Below are 22,378 nucleotides of genomic sequence, written 5' to 3'. Positions count from 1 at the left end.
CATTACTCATTTTAGTTCATATATATGATGCTTACTTATGAGTTATGGGACATTTAGTTGGAAAGTGGCATTTTGTATTTTCACGAGTAAATTAATATTTTGCAGTGAAAAATGTAAAAAAAGGTTATAGACTCAATGCAAAAAAAAAGGCATGAACTCCCATGTTTTTTTTAGGTTAAAATAAATTATTTAACAATAAAAACCAAAGAAACTTCACAAATATTGAATTAAATTTTAAATGAAAATCATTCAAAGATTTATATCATAATTTCAACTTGTTTATGACACTTTAAAAATATGCAATTGGAGTCAAACTTCAATAATACAAACCCCAAATACCATCATTTTACTCTTTACAGTAATGTGGCTTTATTAACCAAATATTAAAAAAATAAAATTTAAAAAAACCTTGCACACAATTTTATACCGCACCCAATTATTTTTAAGGATTGTAAAGTTAAATTTTATGATGGCTACAATGTGGCTCAAAAAAATATATCTAATGTATCACTAGGGACAGGATTATGGTGGGTTGCGATTGCGATAAAACCGAAATAACCCCAAAAAGCCTGTCAAAACACTACATAACATCAAAATGCATGTTAATACACCATTTAACAAAAACTTAATACATATCATAAAAAAAAGTAATATTTTAATGTTTCAAATTCAAGGTATGTCATTTCCGGACAAAAACTTGTATGAAAGTGCATGGATCAGAAAATTTAATTTTTTTTGTGCATCTCTCATTGAATCACTTTTAAAACACAAATGCTCACTAATTTATTTTTGTTGTTCTGAATGTAACTATTTTAGACTAAATTAATACAAATTATTTTAACGTAAAAAGGCAGCATATAAATTTTACCTCTACTTTAGAGGAGTAAGTATTACAAAACAGCTTTTATAAAAATAAGAACAATAACATAGATATCTTCTGTTTTAAAAACCAAATTGGAGTAAAAATAAAACCACAAAATCTGGTCTCTACCCCTGAAAGAATTTTTGACAGAAGACTAAAGCAAAAGGTCTAGATTATTGTCTACAAAAAGACAAACATACTATCATCAATTTTTAAGAATAAAATTTCTAAGCCTTTTTTCCCCCCAACCTACAAATTAACCAAAGCGACAATATCGGTATTATTTTTGTTGAATCTTCAGATTTTTTTTTTTACATTACTTTGGAATATTTGTACTAACCATCTTTTGCTATATGTAACTGTTTAACCTTGTAACAATTACAACTTTGAATTAACAGGGTTTTTATTGAGGTTTACACAGTGTAAATTCAATATTCAGGTGACCTCAGTGTTGTTCCACAACTGGTTATCACTTTATTTACAAAACTAAATTTTCAACTTAAATAATGCAACAAATGGTTGCCAGAAAATATACCTATATTTTTTTTTTCCATTTTTGGTGAAAATGCATCTGACGGGCTCGTGTCCGGTGCGTGGCGCTACAGCAAGCCGCCCGAGCACGGCAGCAGCGCGGGCAGGCTGCCGTCCACACAGTTCACCCACAGGTTGGCGCAAGCGGCATGGTACATGCGCCCCGCGTGCTCCAGCTGCCGAGTGTTGTAGCCGGGGCCGGGCTCCGTGTCGCCCACCGCGGCCAGACACACCCCGCACACGGCGCTGCCACTCGACAGCCGGCACTCGCACGCCACCTGCGCACACGGACGCACGCTCAGTGGGGTCGCGTCCCTCACGTCCCTGCAGCGGAGCCGAGTGACGGGTCCAAACGCACGGCAGTTGGAACCTTTGAATACACATATACTGTATAGAAGTCGCGAGTGGACGGGATTCACTCTACTTTTTCCAGGAGCGCACGATGAGCAGCTTGGGAACTTCACCGCTGCAGGGCGCTGCCGTTAACGCCCTGTATCGTCTTAGTTGTTATTTGCACGTTAAGAGCGCAGCACTGTCGCCCGCTGTCATTCCCCCACACACCCCCCAACCCGACATTCACTGCAGCTCAATGGTCGTTCAACGGGAGTTTGTGCGTCACAAAAAACTGTAGAGATGAGGGGTGGGGTAGAGGGTGGGTGGAGGACAACGCGTGTTTGAGGGAGGGTGGGGAAGGGGTGTTTGAAGAGTTCGACGCTTGTCCGCTATGGGACCACCACAAGCCGATGCCCTAGAGATGGTGGCGATTGCGGCGGTGAATTAACCAACTACCTCAAAACCGTATTAGAAATTTTTTACCTGGGCTGGCGACTTCTATACAGTATACATATTCAAAGGTTGGAACGGATCAGGACACATCACGTGGAGATCTGCCCATAGAATTAAAATGGTTACATCTTACAAGGTTACAGATACAAAATACTTAGCAAAATATATTTTTTGTTAATATTTAATGTGCACACACATGTATGAAACATTTTTGAAAAGGTGTGGGACTTTAACTTTGTACTTAGTATTCCATCATTATTCGGCTGTTGTTAGTACTCATTACGAGTAAATCTTCTGCCAATGTCAGTACTCGTAGTAGCGAGGTTCCATTGTAAATGCTTTGAAATGCTGTCTTCACACAGCTATAATTTCATTTTCTTGATGGGGATTAACACACAAAAGAATTGAGTTTTTCAGCAAATAAACAGTTTTTATGAAATTGAAAACCTTAATTTTCCCTAGTTCTATGCCTACATTTCATATACGGATATTTTTGCCTAACGCCCTAGAAAATTATAACATTGAAAACTTAATTTACATGTATGTACATATGTATATGTGTGCATGTGTATATGTGTGTGCATGTTTGTATGAATGTATCTCTGTATATATGTGTGTATCTCTGTATATGTGTGTGTGTCTATATATATAATATATATAATATATATATATAATGTTTTTCTTATCTTAAAATCTATTAAGTTGGTAAATTAAACCCAATTAAAGAAATTAGCAAACAAGACTGAAGACATTAGCATGTGAAACATGCTAATCAGCAGACATTTTGATTGAAAATCTTCTTTCTGCAGTAAAAAAAAACATAAGAAAAGAATACAGAAAAGCTGTTACCAAGCTAAGACGAGCAGAGAAACAAGTATGCAAGTTTACAAAAATAACCTGCTTAGCTATGAAGAGACACAAGATCCAAAAATTCTTTCACCTGTCAGTTGGTTATTGCATTTAATTTTTACACCCTGCGCATGCACTAGAAATGGTGCTGTCTATGACTACCTTTTGCCTTAAAACGTAAGCATTAAGTAGCTAACATTAAGAAGCTTACCGAAACATCTGCCTTAGAGTAATACTGTTGCAGGTTGGTCCACGCAGTGTTCACACTGGCAATCAGCGAATCCATTTTGGGCTCATTCCAGGTCTGTGGTAGGTACGACAACTCCACGCGCTGACACACTCCGTACACTTCGTGCAAATCTATACAAACAACATTATTACCTCATTACAACTTGCACTTCACTTGTGAAAGGCAGACTTCTTTACAAAAAGAAGTATTGGAACACTTTAAAACAAATTTTGAGTCTGCAGGAAAAGGGCAATCACAGGAATGGTTTATCTATGACTGTTGAGTCTGCTAATATAGTGTTCAGAGTTAGTAGCAATATACAATAAACACTTGGTTAACATTTGTTGTTGATCTTATACTTTTATTGTCTATGGTCTTCTGTCCCATTGTAAATTTCAGTGAAAATTGACACAGAAAAAACTCATTAATAAAACCCGGAGGAGATCATAATTTTGGAATTCATGCTATTCAAACGATTGCACAACTGACATTATTTCAACTAGTTCATTCTTTGTAACTAATAACAATTATTATTTTATTCAAACATATGAACCAATCATTTCAACTACATAATTATTTTAACTTACATTAAATAAAGAGTAGAGTGAGTAGACTATAGTGTAACCACATATTTTGGAACAACTCTACTGCATTTCAAGGGATTGAGATATTCCAGGTAGGTGAAGTCTCAAAGAATTAAACAAAGCCAAGTCAAAGAAGTCAATAAATTCAAGAATCAGCATATATTTAAGTCGTATAATTTTTTTCATGTAAAAAAGGTTTAAGTGCAGTCTCAATAAAAGTGATAATACATATATGGCATAACCATAAGCACATCTTTCAAATCTTCTATGAATAGCAATTAGCAACACTATGTCTTGTGAATTGCCATATCTTTGGTTGTTTGGCACACAAAGTTTATGCTATTGTATGATAAACCACAATAAAATGTGCTATTACTATTACTACTTTTTTACAATGGAGATTGAAATTTAAAAATTCATAAATATTGCCATTCCCAAAAAAAAATTACATGACAGTTTGAGTAATAGTTTGGAGAATGTTAATCTGAGATCACGAATTGAGCAACATATTTCAACAAAGCAGCCCACTGAACTGCTTAAATATTCCAATAAGAACCAGCCATTTCACTCCCTATCTTCTCTCAATTGTAGTTATTTCCAAGGCTTCACTCTTACACACAATAAGAGTGAAGGATCCAATTCCAACCTCTGGCCTGCATTAATGAGCACCCAACTGGTGGCCAAATTGTTCGGAGCCCAAAATTGGCAGGCCTGTTATCTTGAGACTGTGTGCATGATTGGGCGACAACAGTACGACTTTTCCACCCTACATCTTCTTCATGAAGGAATACCTGCTTACCCAATTAGTAGGGACAAAATTATATGGTGGATTGTAACAAAACTGGAATAACACTGAAATAAAAGTTAATACACCATATTACCATATAGCACCAAAATTCCAAGTTAGGTATTTCATGGAATTAAGTAGCATTTAACCAAAACTGATTTAAATCATAAAATAAGTAATCTTTTTGTGATTCGAATTCAAGGAATGTCATTTCCATGCAAAAAAAAATGCACCAAAGTGCATGGATCCAAAAAAAATTATTTGATTTGTTTTCTTGCACATCTCTTATTGGATCACTTTTAAACCACAAAAATTGCTAATTTATTTTATTGTTTTAAATTAATTTTATTATAAAAATGTAGCATATAAATTTTACCACTATTTTGGTAGATGAAGTGTTACAAAACAGTTTTTATAAAAATAAGAACAATAACATAGATATCTTCTGTTTTAAAAACAAAATTAGGCTAAAAAAAAACAACATAAAATCTTGTACCTACCATTTAGACACCCAGCGACATAAGACATATACACACAAGACTCTTACGAGTGAACTAACGGGACACTGAGGTGGATCAAAGTACCAAGGCAGAAGGTACAAACTCTCTCTGCATGACCAGTTCATTCCAGACAGCATCCACCAGAGACCTCCACCACACTAAACCCTAATGTGCTCAGGAGAGAAATGCCCTAAAACATGATATACTGCAGAATGCCATTAAAATGCTGAGACAATCACTGGACCAGGAACTTGCTGCTGTGGTACGAGTACGGTATGATCAGTGAGCGACTGACCTTGCAGGTAACCTTTGCCCTCGGGTGCCCCCAGCACTTCCTCCAGGACCTGGTCGCTGGAGATGGAGCCCAGAGTGTCGACAGCTGCCTGGAGCAGTGACAGGCAGCTCTGGAGACACCTGCTCCACTCACACAGCTGTCGCTCCTGGCCCTTGAACAAGGTACGCCCCCTCTGTGTCATCGCAGCCAGTACCACTTGTTGACAAGCATCACATACCACGTAACTGTCCCCTCTGTGTCATCACAGCCAGTACCACTTGACAAGCATCACATACCACGTAACTGTCCCCTCTGTGTCATCGCAGCCAGTACCACTTGACAAGCATCACATACCACGTAACTGTCCCCTCCGTGTCATCGCAGCCAGTAATACAACTGTGTCAACCAACTGCAACCAAAGTACTTAATGGATCAAAAAATAATGTAAAGTTAGTTTTGCAGATGCATAGTAACAGTGCAGACATAGTCACGTTGCTAACATGCTTTAAATTGAAAATCTACTGCTCTTTCAACCTTTTAACAAGTCCTGATCAACACGTAAACTGGGTAGTAATTTGAAAATTGTTCACAACACGACTAAATCAAAGGGATTGCACCATCAATTACCTTAAGAATATTTTTTGTCATCATCAAAATTAACTAACAATCATTTTTCAAGCAGGAAAACGTTGTTTTTGTTGCTGAGAGAACTGCGAGGACCTATTGTAAACATTGTGTAATGGTGGACTGTTTTGTTTTGTGAAAGATCTAAAATATAAATCTACGTAAAAGTTCTTAAAATATTTTCTTCATTAAAAACTACTTAACCAAATTCATACTTAAAATCAAAATTTAAAACACCAACAAATAATTTCGCCGAAAATTCTCATTATTTATTATTTTTTGAAGTGTTTTTATAACGTTGCAAGTAAGGTCATCTTTTAGCCAAGCCAATTTGAGTTGTCATATCATGTAACAAAATATATTAACATGTCAACTAGTACAATGAGAACATGATAATTGCATTATTTTCAAAACTTTTCTTCAAAAGAAAACTGCAGAAACATTATACTAATCAACTAACAATTAATCCAACATACTTTTGAATATCATATTGCTAGCAATACATTATTCATTCACCATAATACCATAATGAACGAAGGCTTACTTGTGGTGAAAGATCCAAAACAGGTCCTGCTGCAGACTTCTCTCCCGTGCTGGGGTACACTTTCAGGTCGAGACTTGGTACGGATCCATGCCGACTGAGCGTTAAGGGAGGGAGTTCCAAGCTGCTGACAGACTGGTTGTCGTAGAAGAGCAAGTCTTTGGCCATTCCAATTGGTGGCTCATCGAACACAATGTCCTTCCCATCTTCAACTTTGGTTTCCTCAGGCCAAGTTTCAGGACCAACAAACTCCCCAAAATCATCTTCATCATCCTGCATACTTTCCACTGTGATCACATCATCTCGTTTGACTGGTAATGCATTACTATAAATCTGCCCGAGAAATCCTTGCACTTTTGGATTACTTTCAGTTATTTTTGGATGACTCCAATCAATATCTAGTACGTCATCAGGTACAGCTACCTGAAAACCTGTAGCTACTGGTGTTTCTACTTTGGTGGGAAAAGTTGCTGTGCTACCACTCAAATCCAAATCCAGGAAACTACCAACGAGATCAGATTCCACACCAAATTTATCACACTGTGCAGAAACTCTTTCCAAACCTGTATGGTCTGTCAGGGTAGGTTTTATTTCCACCCCATCATTACCCTCCGCAGTGTCCCAGTTTACTGCAAACTGAAAGGAGTCTGACCCTACAGCATGACTTGCCTTCCACGCTGGCAGACCTTCATCCTGAAAGGCTGTGGTCACAGGATCACGGAGAGATTCCCGCTTTGCCAAGTCTGTAAATAAGTCATCTGCAGAGTGGAAGTCACCAAAATCATCTTGGGCTGTGGTATTTATCAAATCTTCAGTTAGTTTATCTGGCTCTTGCTTGTCATCTGAGGTGAAAAGATCTCTCAGAGCACTGTACCTGTCTTCTGTAACAGGTGCAGACACTGGCTTCTCATCAATTTTGGGCATTGGTATTTCTGGAAATACAGGGGGCGATTCCTCACTGAAAATGGATGAAGGTGTGGTGATCACATCTGTTGAAGGAACTACGTCACTTTCCGCTGGTCTGTCGTCAAAAACTAAAAGTTCTGGAGCACTTGTCGTGGCCTCATTTGTTCGGATAGCACTCTCCTTGAGGGTGTACGTCAAACCATGGGATGGTTTTTTGCTGCACTTAGGAAACAACTCATCTATTTCTGCCGGATTCTTTGCCTGCTGAAACTCTGAAAATTCATCATCTGCTAGTTGACTAGTACTTTGCTGCTGCTGCTGCTGCTGCTGTTGATGATGATGTACTTGTTGTTGCTGCTGCTGCTGCTGCTGTTGTTGTTGTTGTTGTTGTTGTTGTTGTTGTTGTTGTTGTTGTTGTTGTTGTTGTTGTTGTTGCTGCTGCTGTTGCTGCTGGTGTTGGTGACGATGGTGTCTGTGATGTCTGCCCCTGTTTGTTCTAGGAGCCCCCAAGGAGTGGTTGGCAAGCCTGCTGCCGACACTTCGACTCGTCATGCCCACTACCACTACATTCGGAAAATTATGCCCCATCAGAGTTTCGCTTGTGCTTTCTGAAGACACAACTGATGACGGCAAAGGTGTTGAGGGAGAGTCGTTCAAGGATGTCTTGGTAGGTGCAGTTGGAATGACTTCAGCACTCTGGAAATCTGTGAACTCGTCAAAATCAGCATCGGCTGCAGGTGGCACTTGTGCTTCCACCAGACCCGAAGTAAGGTTTAAGTTGTCACTCTGGGATTTCTGTGGATGTTGCGGAGCTGCACTACCGGATCTATGCTGCTTTGTATCAGGTACAGCAAATGGTAAAGTCAGCTTAGGTATTGGTGGCTGAGGTATAAGATTCAGCACACTCAAACTGTTGAAGGTGCAGCCACTCTGTAAAGAAAATCACAATATAAATGTCTATGTACAAAAATAAAATAAAAGTATTGCAAAGATACATGAAATTAAAACACACATTTTACGTACAATACTTAATAAAATATGTCATCACCTGTTTGGGTAAAAGTTGGTCTTATTGAAACTCATCATAATAAATAATGTCTTCTACTAGTTAGAAGTACTTAGGAGTTTATAGCAATAAAAAATGGTCCAAAATTTTTAGTTTTTACTTGTGACTATAACCACGTAATGAAATAACAGACTCGATGCATCACTGTGCTCGCACACCTGAGCCAGAGCGATGAGTGCAAGCACCAGGTACGTCTCGCGCTCCGTCAGGTGGCCCGGCACCTGCTGGTTGGCCACGCCCCAGATGAACCCCAGCACCTCCGTGGGCAGCCCACTGGTGAGCAGGAGGGGCGAGAGGCGGGAGGTGTCCGCCAGGCCGGAGGGCTGCCCCACCAGGGCCCACACCGCCTGGTACAGGGTGGGGAACTGCGCCGAGGACGGCTGCAGCCAGGTTGGCTCTGCTCCCAGCTGCTGCGGCACCGCCGCCACGGCCTGCCACGCGAGTTGACGTGAACGTTTAGTGTTTGTTGCGCAGTTGAGCTCTAACACAACAGAACCTCCAAAATTATGGTGAGTTCTGAGCCACTAGGATTACTGACTTGGTGCTCATGAATTTCAGTCTTGCCTCAGCACAAGGTAAACCATTAGCAGCCCTCCCCACTAAGGACATGATACAATAAAGTTGGTTATTACAAACAGATGACACAGGAAGAAAAGGTTCGTATGAATTTACAAAAGCAAGCATCAAATCTACTTCTTCCATTTGTAAACTACATAACATTAAATAATTTATTTTATGAAATTTTTTATTTTTTGAAAAATTATAAAAGGGTGTGAAACTAGTAATTTATCAAAATGAGACAAGTATACATACATTTTTATTCTGAAAACAGAATTTACAGAGATTAGGATAAAATTTACCATATGTCAAAGTCATGCAAATATATTTTAACATTTTACTACTTTTCTGAGCCCAAGACTTTCCAAATGGGATTCTGTTGTTTAACCTCTGCACCAACTAGCATATTCATTTTAAAACAATTCAAATCACTGCTACCACTCAAAGATGTTTAACGATTGGTAAACTTAATGATTTACTGGAACAAATCACATCAAATATCATCAATTCCTGATTAATACTGATGGATTAAGAGGAGAAAAATAATACTACGTTTAAGGTGCAATATAAAAAATTTATTTAAAATATATTGTCTATACCCAAGATTGCTTTTTCAATACAAAGTCAATCTCTTCAAGCTTAGATGCTTAGTTTTTTCCTTTTCTTTTTGAAATTCTAAACTTTTTAAATTTATTCTTGAAATATAAAAATTTCAGTATCCATGAAAAAAAAATTATATGGGCAAAATGGTATACCCCCCAAAAAAGTAAAATAATTAATTTATTGTTTTTTATCTGTAATAGTAATGTATATTTTTTGAATTGAAAAGTTGACGTGAGATTTTCAATGACCTCCCCCACCCAATTAATTTTGAGCTTACATAATTGATGGATGCTCCCTAAGGTTATCAGACATTTAAAAGTATTTATAAACTTAAAACAAGCCGAGCTGATGAGGGAAAGCCGTATGCAAGCAGGTGTGTAGCGGCCGTGCGCCACTGGGCTACAGACGACATCACAGCGTTGTGTCGAGCTGTCTACATAGTCCTTATGGGATCAAGGCAACCTCTCTTTACTAACCTCACCGGTAACAGTTAAAAAGGCATAAGAACCTATCTAATTCAAAGCAAAAAAATATCAGTATTTCAAAAAATTGACTCATAATTTTTTTTTGGTGTTTTCTTACAATTATAGAGTGCAAGGTGCATGGGTTATTACAATATTATGAAAGTGTTTCCACTCACTACCTGTGCTATATTGTGGACTTTTGGTTTGAAAGTTTCTTCCTTGCCCATTAAATTTTCTATTAGGGCATCTGCACTGACTGGAGCCTGAAACATGAACACAAAGCTTAAGAGAATTCAAAGAAAGTTACAAAAAAAAAAAGTATCATTCACATAATGTTGCATATTCATAAAGTAGGTAATCTTCGAACACTATTCTGCACTCACAGCAAGCGTGGTGCTTACTCAGCTAATAACTTAAAAACAAATTATGATGGAAGTTGGGACTAACAATACAGTCACTAAGAACTTTCATATGAATTAATAACAGACATAGTAATGTGATTAAGCTTAAAGTAAATAATTTTAAAAATAATATATGTATATTATCAAAACATTTTAAAACAAATTTATCAGTATTTAATGATTTAAAATTTTTCATAGAAACATTTAAACTAACAAAACTATGTTTAGTAAATCTGAGTTTCTACTTCCAATTATTTTATTAAAGCATTAATCATTACGTTAAAAAGTGAAATATTTCTATTAAGAATAGTATTATAAAAAGACTCAACAAAAACAACTACATATGAATTTAAATAGTAAAGGGGAAATATATATTTTATGCTACTTGTTATTTAGCATCTTCTTATCCCAAAAATCCATATTTTCACACTGCCAGCTCATTATTATTATTATTATTATTATTATAAAGGAATTTCTTACTAAGTTTACCAAACAGCAGGGGCATGTAACAATCAAATTATTTCTCTGTTACTTACTGTTTGTGTTAGTTGTCACAAGTAGATTACATAAGTGTCCTACCTTCTCATAAAAAATTGGGGTAAATATGTATAGTAGCGGTACTTTGCGAGAAAAAAAATGTTAAAAATCCGAACATACTTTTATCATATGCTCTTTCACTTCCTCTTTTCATTAAACCCGGCAGAGATAAGAAATTCCAAATACTTTAGGAGATATCAAATTTTTAATTTTCATAGTTGGGCGATATTTGTTAAAAAATATTTAAAAATTCCTAAAATTCTTTTATTCTATGCTCTTTAACTTCCTCTTTTCATTAAACCCGGCGGAGATAAGAAATTCCAAATACTTTACGAGATATCGAATTTTTTTAATTTTCATCACAATACCTGTGCATTCATGCGGCTTTCACATTGTTTCTTGTTTACGAGTATGAAATTTTTTTTTTTCGGCATTCACCATTGTTTACCCGCCTCTAACTTAGGTGAGTTTTTAACGTTTCAAATTTTAATGTTTTATTTCTTATAATTAGATATTGTGGCGCAAGTAATAAGTAAAAAAAAATTTACGTGATTGACTACTGTTCATCCTTTGTCCCGGTTTGTTAGGTCAGGTCAGTTACTTTATAAATACTTTAAAACTAAACAACCATTAAAATTAATTCATATTATTTTGAATGTCCACTTAGTTTGAAAGTATTTATAATGTAACTGACCTGACCTAATCAACCATTTTAATTAATTAGGCATTCACGAACACACGGCAAAATAAAATAAAAAATTCCACGGTCGAATGATAGCACAGGTCTTGTATTGCAAAATAAAAACGGCGATATCTCCTAAAGTATTTGGAATTTCTTATCTTCGCCAGGTTAAATGAAAAGAGGAAGTAAAAGAGCATTTAATAAATAATGTTCTTTCAGATTTTTAACATTTTTTTTCGCAAATACCGCTACTCTACATATTTACCAAAATTGGAGGAGCATAGGTGAGAGTGAATCTGCCACTCTAATTGGAAAATTTCCTAAATATGGATATAGTTTTTTTTTGTTTATATTACAATTAATAAAAGCTGTGTGCACACGGCCAAGAAATGCCAGCTAACATACACAGACAGCTGTCGCTAACCTTTCGTGCCGAAGCGGCCATGAAGCGCAGTCTTTCCTGCTGCTTCAGGTACTCTTTGTGCTTCTGATCGCCACCGCTGCTTGTTGTTCGTGACATCGGCATCTGCTGGGCCCAGTATCCTGGTGCCCCGAACCTTGTCCCAGGCCCCTGCTCGCCTAGAGACGGCTGCGACATGTCTTGGCCTACATATGGGTACCTGTGCATACATCAACACAGCTACCAACACAACATGCTTAAAAAAATCTGGTGTGAGTCTACTAAAGTAACACTCTCCAGAGGTTTAGATGGTAGACACGTGACAATAGTTATTCATTTCATTATTAAATAAAGCAAAATAATGTACATTCACCTAAGGCAATCATTTAACATTTGAAAAAATAACTCATCTTAGAGAACAAGTGCATTAAAATGCAACCTGACCCAGACCATTCTGATTAAAACCAATCTAATATTTTTAATTTTTTTTATTTCCCCCCAATTTCTCTGTCATTAACAGAAAGCCTGTGGGACACATTTACGAAAATCCTGCCATTACTATCCCCAGTAATGGCAAACACCTGCGGCTACTACAAAACTGCTATAATGCAATAATGAACATTAATATTCTATAAAAAAAAATCTGACTCATATAAGAAATTGCCATTCTAACACATGTTTACCTAGTTGCCATTGGTCCTTACAGTACGCGCATTGCCCAACGTATACTAATCCAATCAGAACATATGTGATAACTTTAACTCAAACACAGCATACACAAATATATCAATCCTCCATATAAGCAGCAACACCTGCCACTTAACACACTTGGAAAATTCATATTTTTAATGGTATTTTTAATTTATTCTCGATTTTGTTTGTCATTTGTCGCTACACTCTATTCGTATTTTCTTTTCATTACAGTGCCGACACCCCTACACTCTGCTGCTTGTAGTCTGCAACTATAAACAAAAAAGGATATATTCCTAAACTTTCATAGCTACTGAAATATGCCATTTTGCGCGCAATTATCGACTGTCTTAAATTGCAAATTTAAGTATTAAAATATATTGATCGTATTGGAAAAATTATGAAATAGTTTATAAATTACAAAAAGATACAATTACATATATATATCGATATTTAAAAAACATGTTCAATATAGATTGGTGGCACTTTGTGTTTAACAAAACTTGTATTCTGGGGCCTGTATTACCACCTCCGGATAAAGCTCTGAATAAAATTTATTCCTTGAATAGCGTCCACGAACGTATTACGACCTTTAAATAGTGATATTCGGGCGCCTATTCGCTGAATGAACTATTCGGTGGTCGGACGAGCCAATAAGGCCTTATTCAGCGAATAAGCACTTCGAAGGCATCGGGCCGATCAGCTGTGCTACTGAAATCAAATATGGCTGGAAGGAGACAGATGATTGTTGATAGTGATTCTGATGATGAGTTTTTGGAGATTTTGCTTGCTAGAACAAGAATGGCAAAAACAATTAGATACCGTCCAGATAACTATGAAGAGTGGAGCGATGATGAATTTGTTATGCCCTTCAGAATCTCCAGACATTCAGCACTTCGGTTGCTTGAAGAAATTAATGGCAATATTGCGTTTAATACCAATAGGTAAACTATGCATTAGTTTATTTACCTTTAATTGTACAGATCAAACCTAACCAAAATGTGTTTTTTTTTTTTTTTGGTGTTTAAAAAGGGGGGGAGGGTGTTTAATTTTGTCCATTTATTAAGACCGTGTCGCAATTCAAGAGTGTATGCACTCTCACTGGCCACTCTCCCTCTCAGGATTGTATACTCTCAGTTGGGACTGGAGAAAGTACCCTCTGTGACGTCAAGAGTGGGCTAGAGAGTGCTCTTTGGGCGACTTGTGACACAGCCTTATACTTTATTCGAAAATAATCCTTTAGGGTTAAAATATTGCCCTAATCCGAACTGCAAATCTGTGATGCAAAACAAATTTAGGACAAGGATTGCTGTCTATTTTAAACTGTAATGTAAATGCAAAAAAAGGTTACTTAAAAATACTGACGTCCCTCGGCTTGAGGCCCCCGGTTCCCTGCTTGCGTGGATGTCCAATTATGCCCGTACTGCTCTGCGGAGAGTGGGTCCAGGCCAACGTGGCCGGGACCGGGAACTGCGGGACCTGGAGGGAGGAGTTAGGTGGAGAGGAATATTGGTAAATTGTTCCAATAACGATTCGGTGTTGACGGTTTGTCCTCGGGAGCAGTGGCGAGGCGTGATGTTTACATGAGGGGAAGCAACAACTCCGTTCACATCAAAACTAGAAAAAGGGGGGGGGGGTTCCGGGGGCCCTCCCCCGGGAAAATATGGATTTCAAGGTACAAAATGGTGCTATTTAAGTAGTTTTATTAACTGAACATTGACTATTCCACAGGTAGAAAAATTGACATTTTTTTAAAATAAATTATTTTTAAAAAAATAATGTTTGACTTACATTATTCTGATAGTAAAATACCTACTCTACATTACTTATATACTAAATGGGAGTGTAGTATCATCGATATCTGGTACAAAATATATAAACAGACAACACATGGCAAAGTCGGTACTTAAAATGAAGAAAAGAACCTCATAAAAATGTACTAGAACAGTAAAAATTAAATCTTGGTATTTTTCGTACCAACACAAAATAAATTATCTTCATACGTGATCAGAAACTCTGTTAACTGGTACGTGTACCAAGAAACTGGCACGTCAATAATTCCTGAAATGCCACGATTTTTTTCCTAGCCTAAATTATTCTAAGTGTGTAAGGGGAGGGTCCAGGTTAGGGGAGGACCTAAGTGTGTCTCAAGCCGAAGCCTATACACTCTACCATGCTGGTTTTTAACCATGCGGGGCTCAATTAACATGCATTAAGCAAGCAGGTAACTACTGGACAAGAGGGAAGAAGGGTCCAGGTAAGAAGAGTTGAAGGGGCTGAAAAAACAACCATGCTGGAGTTAGGTGCTTGGGCCTTGCGACCTGCATTTAAATGTTGGGTACTCCTGGGTTATTATTAACCAGGGGCGCATGCACCCCCAGGGGCGGGCGACTTCACTCGTCAGCCCAGCCCAGCTGCCCAGGCAGCCACAGTTAAACCAGATGTGGGCAGACGAGCCAGTAAACCGGCTCGAACTGCGGGCGCACGGGGCGAAAGGCAGCCTGACATTGCACCATCTTCATCTTCCTTCTTTCAGTCAACAGCCAACAACCTTTCAAGCCAGGGTGGGGGTAAGTCGTTCAGGCGAATTAAGTATCTTGCGAGTCGGACCCTCTTGTCCTCCAAAATCCCGGGACGGTTGAAGGTCGCGCCGCCCAGGCTACCACTGGCTCCAACAGGGCCCCAACTTAAAGGCGCCGCCATCTCTTCCTTTAGAGTTACGATGCTGTTCAGTTCCGTTGCGCGCGCGGCAGTTCACAGCTCCGCAATTTCCAGCCCGCAGTTCGTCTACACTTCGCATCCAGGGCACATCGAGCTCCCCTGCGGTGCCTTCGCCGACGGAACTGCTTTCTGCCACGCGCCGAGCTGCATTCAGGCTACCTTTCACCCCGATAGCTGTAATAACGACTCCACAGGCCGGCCATTGGTCCGCGGACTGCTATTGGTTATTCACAGTCACCCCAGAGAGATTGCAACTCTCAAGCTTGGATCCCGTATCCGCCACCCGCGGGACGCAGTCGGTAGCAGTTGGCACTGCTAGGCCGCCTCCCGTACGCCCACAAATCCCCCACGCACTGCCAGCCAACAGCCCGCGAGAGAGATGCGCCCGCCCTGAGAGACGACCGCCGACTGAAACGCGACCTCGCCACCTGCCCTGCCGAACTCTAGCGGACATAGCCGAAGCAGTCGGAGGAAGAATTCCACCGTCTGCTTCGGCCATGTTCGCTTCAGTTCGGCAAGAAAGCGCTACCTTCGTAGCTTCTACCACGTGTTTTTTCAGCCAATCCCCTCCCTGTACCTTCGTACCATGCCACACCCCCCCCCCCCCTCTTCCGAAAGGAAACTACTGCGGCAGCCTTCCTGCTGAAAGCGGTCCTACCAGCGCTTCTAAACCTAGCAACGCTTCTAAAACAGCATGTTTTGTGTGTCAACGAGTTCTTTTCTTATAGCGCACAGCGCACAGTACTGGGTCCCAAGAAGATAGTGTAAAAAATACATACACCTAACGGCACGAGCCAAAGTAAAATACTATTCTGAATAAAATATTTATTTAAAAATTACAATGTCTGGAAACTGCCTGGGCAAGCACTGCTTGCCTTGCTTACCCTGACGAGACGCCACTGCTCGGGAGTCGGCCCGTACCGGATAATGAACCTACCCCGCGGACCAAGTGTGGTGCAGGGGGGGGGGGGGGGAGGGGTTTGATATTTATGCGGCCGGATTAGGTTCTGGACCGAAAAACTGGACCGGGTACACACGGAGAGATTATTAAAAAGGGGTTTGAAGAATGACTATATTTACCAGAAGTGAACTCGGTGAGGACAAAGGATGATGTCTCTCCGTGGGACGTGCGTCCGCCCCGGTCCACGAGTCGCGTTGTACTGGCGTCATGTCATGGCGTCCGGCCGAGGCTCGGTGGCCCTCGCGCCAGGGTTGACCTCATTACGTTAGTTTCTAATCTGATAAGTTAATAAGAGATTTTAATGATGTTAAATTCTTATATTAATTATAAAGGCTGAATCAAGGTCATTCGTCCCTTCTACGAATTGAAAGTTATTATATTTAAGAATTATTATGTTTGACTTTTTACGTCACACCAGCGACTGTTCATCTCTTGTCGGATTGCTCTGGTGGGGTTAATGACGCAACACAAGGTTTGAATAATTATGTCAAAGGTCTGATTGATTGATTCAGGCAGAAGGCCGCCAGGGGAACACTCACACGAGTATTGCTGTAGTTACACACGTGAGTGCCCGGGCACTCCTACGTCGCACTTTCGTTGACCAACTTCAAATAAATACGTAACACTGTTTAATAATCTATGTTTGTTTTTTAACGTGGTTGGTTTTAATGACGGTCTGTTTATTTTGGGGGGGGGGGGGGGGCGGGTTCTACCTTGGTTGCTGGTGGCTCGCCTGACTCGGGTGGGCCATGGCTAGGGGCGCGTTCCGTTAGCGGGGGTGAATACTGGCGGTTGCAGGTCGGGCTTTAGGGTGGCCTTCGGTCGGACGACGTCATCCCTTACACTTACCTTATCTGGTAAACGGTAATCAGTTTTCTTTCGTGCCATCTTCAAGTGAAAGGTAAACATGTAAACAAACTGTATTGATATCATAGATAATTTAACAAGGAATATGTCACATTAAACGTAAACAAATAGGTATCACAGATAATTAATAAAGTAGGTGAATGTGTGAATGTCAAAGATACCATTATAAATACAAACAATAACTGTGGCATGGAAGTTATTGCTTGTTAGTTGTGTTATGGCACTTACCTCTGTCTCTATGCCAACTGTAATGGAGTTACCTCAGTGTCGCCTTACGACTAATTGAATACAAATAATGAAACGTCATAGGCACTTGCCTCCTTTTCAGAGCTATTGGCCTTGTGACTGGAAATGATTTCCAGGGTAAATGTCATTTTGGTAAAAAATGGCACTTACCTCCTTTTCAATGTCAGTGCCTCAATTGCAGTTTCCCATGGGGGAAACCGCTGCACCCCTACGACGAACTTTCACTATTAAGTGTTGTTCTGCTAATTAAAAATAACTTAATTAATCACAGCAATTTATGATGCGTGAGAACTGTTTGGTGGTGTTGGCATATGGACGTATCTGGGAAGGCACTCACCGGCGTCGGCGGCACGCTTGGCTCACGTGAAATGTGCTAGGGGTGCATTCCATTAGCGGGGTTTAAAACTGGCAGGTGGAGGCCGGGCTTTATGGCCTTCGGAGGGACGACGACAAATATTACACTCCCAGCTGGTAGAGAGTCTGTGTGGGGAATACAAAGCGTGGACATTGGCAGATTGACACATCTCGCGAGTAGTTGAGTACAGTTTTGTTCAATGTCTAGATGAAGATGATGCTTCACAAGATAGCAAGATAGGAACAGTTACTACTGGATTTAAGCATTGGCGGTCCCTCGCCAGAATGTTTCCCACGTGGACGAACTTGGCCTACTGTATGTTTCCATGTTTATTTAGTTTTACAGAAATTTGACAAATTTGGTCCGAAGACAGCCAGGTGCGAGCGAAAAAGGAAAATATCACGAATAGTACGTCCTACCGAACGATAGGTGCGCGAACACAGCCCATCAACTACGAAGGTAGCAAATGTAAAACTTTCAAATGCGTTACTCGGACTGAAACAATTAAGTGTAGCGGGTTTCTTCCAACCACACCGAAAATGGGGTCGGCCCTCTGAGCCAATGCAAAATAATTTAAAAACATATGCTATGGAGGTTACAGTCAAAGATAGAAAAATTTTTAAAACCCATTGGTGTGTGGTCACGTTCGACTCCTACACCGAGCTAGCGGTGACTCCCGTAGTCCCAGCAGCCCGGATCTACCCAGGGCCACATTTCTCGCGCGAAGTACGCAGAGCACGGAAACGATTAGGGCTGAGATTTTTAGTATAATCCCACAGAGAACAATATTCTATTAATTAAAAATGGCAAGTGAGGAGATTACTTTAATTAACTGAGGACATCCATCGGAGCTCCCCATAGTCGCTTAGACCATTGTTACCCACTGCCGCCCAAGTAACAGTGTTCCCGAGAGTACGGTGTGAGTGTAATGAAGGCACCTCCAGGCAGTGGTGTAGCCAGGATTTGTGTATGGGAGGTGTTAAGAAGCATGCCCCCCTCCCCCGTATTAAAGCGGGGGGTCCGGGGGTCCTCCCCCGGGAAAAATTGGATTTTAAGGTGTAAAATAGTGCTATTTTAGCAGTTTTCGGTACTTAAATTTAATATTGTAATGGTAAAAATTTTATTAATTTTAATATCAAATTTGTTTGAGTGATGAATAAGAAATTAATGAAAGATTTGTTGCTAAGGGGGGGGGGGGGTGTTTGAACCCCTAAAACCCCCCCCTGGCTACGCCCCTGCCTCCAGGGGCAGACACGCAGACAGGTGTAGTGGAGTGCACTGAGTCAAACGGCCTCGCGGTATAGCCGCCCGTGCAGCTATCATGTGATGGATGCGCCTGGTTACTCTGCAGGAATCGTGCATATCTTTCTGGTAGAAATAGTTAGCAGACTTTAATTTGTTCTTGTAATTCAAAATTGTTAATTAAATAATTTAAATATACTTTGTAGTTTTTAAGAAAAACATAAAATTATCCACTTTGCGATTAAGACTTTGTCGTAGGCTGGTCAACTAGTCCCTGAAATTGTCTCGGAATTGCTGGATACTCAGGGGTTCGGTAGAGGGGGGTTCGGGCCACGTAGCTGAGGAATCTAGTCTCCAGAATTAAAAGAAAATCAAATAAAGTTTCCAGGTCCTTTATACGCATTTGAGCAAACACTTTACATGGGGCTGTCGCGGGTCCGCCTGTGACAATCTCTATAGGGCATAGCCCAGTTATGCGCACTTTTATTATACTGAAAATATGGGACGTCTCGCCTATGACGATAAATACCCAAGCAGAAAAGACATAAACACGCAATGACTCGAGTTCAATATGATAACTGTCCAACTGTACAACACATTGACTGGGGAGACACGAAAGAAAGCAATACTCGTGACGGCGATTGTCCAATTTACAAAATTACTCCACGACTCGCAAAACTTAAGTTCAGAACTCGCATGAGAAAATGACTATGACTATGACACGACTGTAAAACTGTGCGACCGAAGAAACTGTGGTACTCCCGCACGGCACAGCTCAAACTACTGATGATACCGCGCCCGCTCGTGTCCGCTTTTACCATCCCGGAGCGACGTCGCTCATACGTCCTTTGCCTCTCATGCCGGGTCCACGACTGACCTCCCACTAGCGCGGAGCGACCCGCTTTTGTGACCGCTGTCTCTCGCGTCCAGCTGACGACTACTTCTCCTCCTCCGCCTGGCGCGCCCGAGCGCCCGCGTCTCTCCCCTCTCCCATGAGCCTGCGGAACACGCTGATTGGTCACAGGTGGAGACCACGGCCTTGGCGCCCGGTGAACCAATATAACTCAGATATTACATAAAACTTCAAATGAAAAAATATTTACAATAAATTTAAAACAAAAAATATATATAATAAAAATAGATTTCAAATCCTGGAAAGAAAATAGCACATCGCACAGCACCACACTACCGTTGCACTAATAACTCAACAGATAGCGCTGGCGAGGCATAACGGCCTGAAGGATCCGGGCAGACACTTAGGTCGATGTCAGCTTAACACCCAGCCCGAATCGTTCTCGCGATCTGCATGCTTCGCGCGAGAATCACAGCCTTCGGTGGCATGAAGCCGCCAGAGGCTCGCCAGTGGTTGTCTGACCGGCTCAGGGGCTGGATCACGAGCGCACCACGGGGTCCTCACTGCTTTGTTCATCTTTCTTAGTCGCAATAATCGTAATATTGGTCGACCCAAACACGGTATAGTTCTGCCAAATTCACTGTTTAGCTAGATTACATTATTCACCAGTGCACATTCGCGAGTTTTCAATTATTTCTTAAGTATTTGAAGGGCCATGTGTGTAACCCATCCTCGAGAGGAGGTCGCGTTTGTGTATGTTTTACTTCGTCGCCCGCACCGGGCTGTTTACGGACGATTACACACTCAGGATGTTGAAATAAACCAATACAAATAGAATCGTATGCCCTGGTTTATTAGTTGCTACTTCGCCTACACCTTTGATTATATCACACAACGCCTGCAGCACGAATCGGTTCACGTGATGCAACCTGACCACGTGGTCACACTCTACAATTAGGTAATTAGCATAAAAAGGACCATAATGGTCACTGATACCATTATTTAAACAGTCCCCCCGACCGACAGAAGCCCCGAGGAATTATGAACGAAAGATTTAAGATAATTAAGTTTTAACAGAATTACTTAGCAGTGCAATCAAGCGGCGAGGTCCCCGGGGTGCTGATGCGTCTGCTCTTGGTCGGTGCTGGCGAAGGACTCGGGTGAGCTCAGGGCTCTGCTAGCCTAACATGGCGTCTTCGCGCCGAACCAATTACTGTTATACCTATTTACGATTACATGCCACAGGAAGTTACGGGTAAAACATGAAACACTCTAAATAATTAGATTACACCTAATGCAAGATAAAAACTGTTAACTAAAATTACAACAATTTATTATTAATGATAACCAGTCCGGCTTCGGTTGAATTCGGTTAGCCTCGTGCATGTCCGGTAGGTACGTCTTTTCGTTGTTTATGCCTGAACTAAATATTAATTACTTAAAGTATATAAAACACTCCCGGCCGATCTGCCGTCACACGCCACTTGGGAAAAATTAAGCAAAAAAAGAAATACAATGTTTATCTCTAGTAGCCCTCTTGATGTCCGTGGCGCGCTATTCAAACACAACCACCCGACTACGTACTCAAAGATGGAGCAGCTGCCATTACGGGAAGTTTGACGGGTGGTGAGGGGAAAGGTGGCGAACGCTGACCAGGCTTCTGGGGTGCAGGCCCGATTGACGTCACATGTTTTGGTTCTACGTCTGGCGGATAAATACATGCACTGCAGAGGCGAATGAACACATCAACATTCCTCGATTACCATGTGGATGGCTATCAACCAATTAACATTGGGGTTGCTCTCTTCGCTGCACTACAATACACCACCGATGTGTTCGTTGCATGCACACATTAAAGGGGGCGGGTAACGATGTGGTATAATGGCCTGTGCAACATAGAAGCACCAATGGTTGGCATCAAAATAATAAAAATAAATTTTAAGAGAATTTCAATTTATAGAAAATGCCACTGCCCGACGGTCTCGTGACTGAGAAACTGGTTGAACTTAGTGATGCGGAAGTATTAAAAATAATTAAAAATGAGATTGGTCTAGGAGGGCGCCCGGATGTTTAATCCAAGGGCTGGTGTGGGTCACTGGCCCCAGTAGAAGGTAGGGTGGAGAACTAGGTACTGAATAAAACAAACCTTTTGGCAGGAGTGGTTTTATTCACACGAGTCGATGGGCAGGTACTAAGCCTGAGTCTGTATGCTACAAATTACACTGGAAACACTGTTAACACATGTTGCACTTCACGTTA

The 22,378-nt window shown here is 40.5% G+C and overlaps 1 protein-coding gene across 2 annotated transcripts; it reads right to left on the bottom strand.

The window, feature by feature from the left end:
* Window positions 1-1,145: 1,145 nt before the first annotated feature.
* LOC134530484 (synergin gamma-like) lies at window positions 1,146-13,158 on the bottom strand. Of its 2 annotated transcripts, none has more exons than XM_063365326.1 (8): window positions 12,868-13,158; window positions 12,209-12,404; window positions 10,344-10,427; window positions 8,698-8,970; window positions 6,571-8,403; window positions 5,424-5,574; window positions 3,240-3,388; window positions 1,146-1,671 (listed from the first exon to the last, which is right to left on the bottom strand). In XM_063365326.1, the coding sequence occupies exons 1-8, from the start codon at window positions 12,876-12,878 to the stop codon at window positions 1,462-1,464; spliced, it is 2,907 nt and encodes a 968-aa protein (XP_063221396.1). In that variant the 5' UTR covers window positions 12,879-13,158; the 3' UTR covers window positions 1,146-1,461. The 2 variants fall into 2 exon arrangements, with proteins under 2 accessions (XP_063221396.1, XP_063221395.1); XM_063365325.1 differs by having other exon boundaries at window positions 10,341-10,427; window positions 12,868-13,150.
* Between the last annotated feature and the right edge of the window lie 9,220 nt (window positions 13,159-22,378).

This window comes from Bacillus rossius, chromosome 3 (assembly GCF_032445375.1).
Source record: "Bacillus rossius redtenbacheri isolate Brsri chromosome 3, Brsri_v3, whole genome shotgun sequence".
NCBI lineage: Eukaryota > Metazoa > Arthropoda > Insecta > Phasmatodea > Bacillidae > Bacillus > Bacillus rossius.
This window is presented reverse-complemented; position numbering and strand designations above follow the sequence as displayed.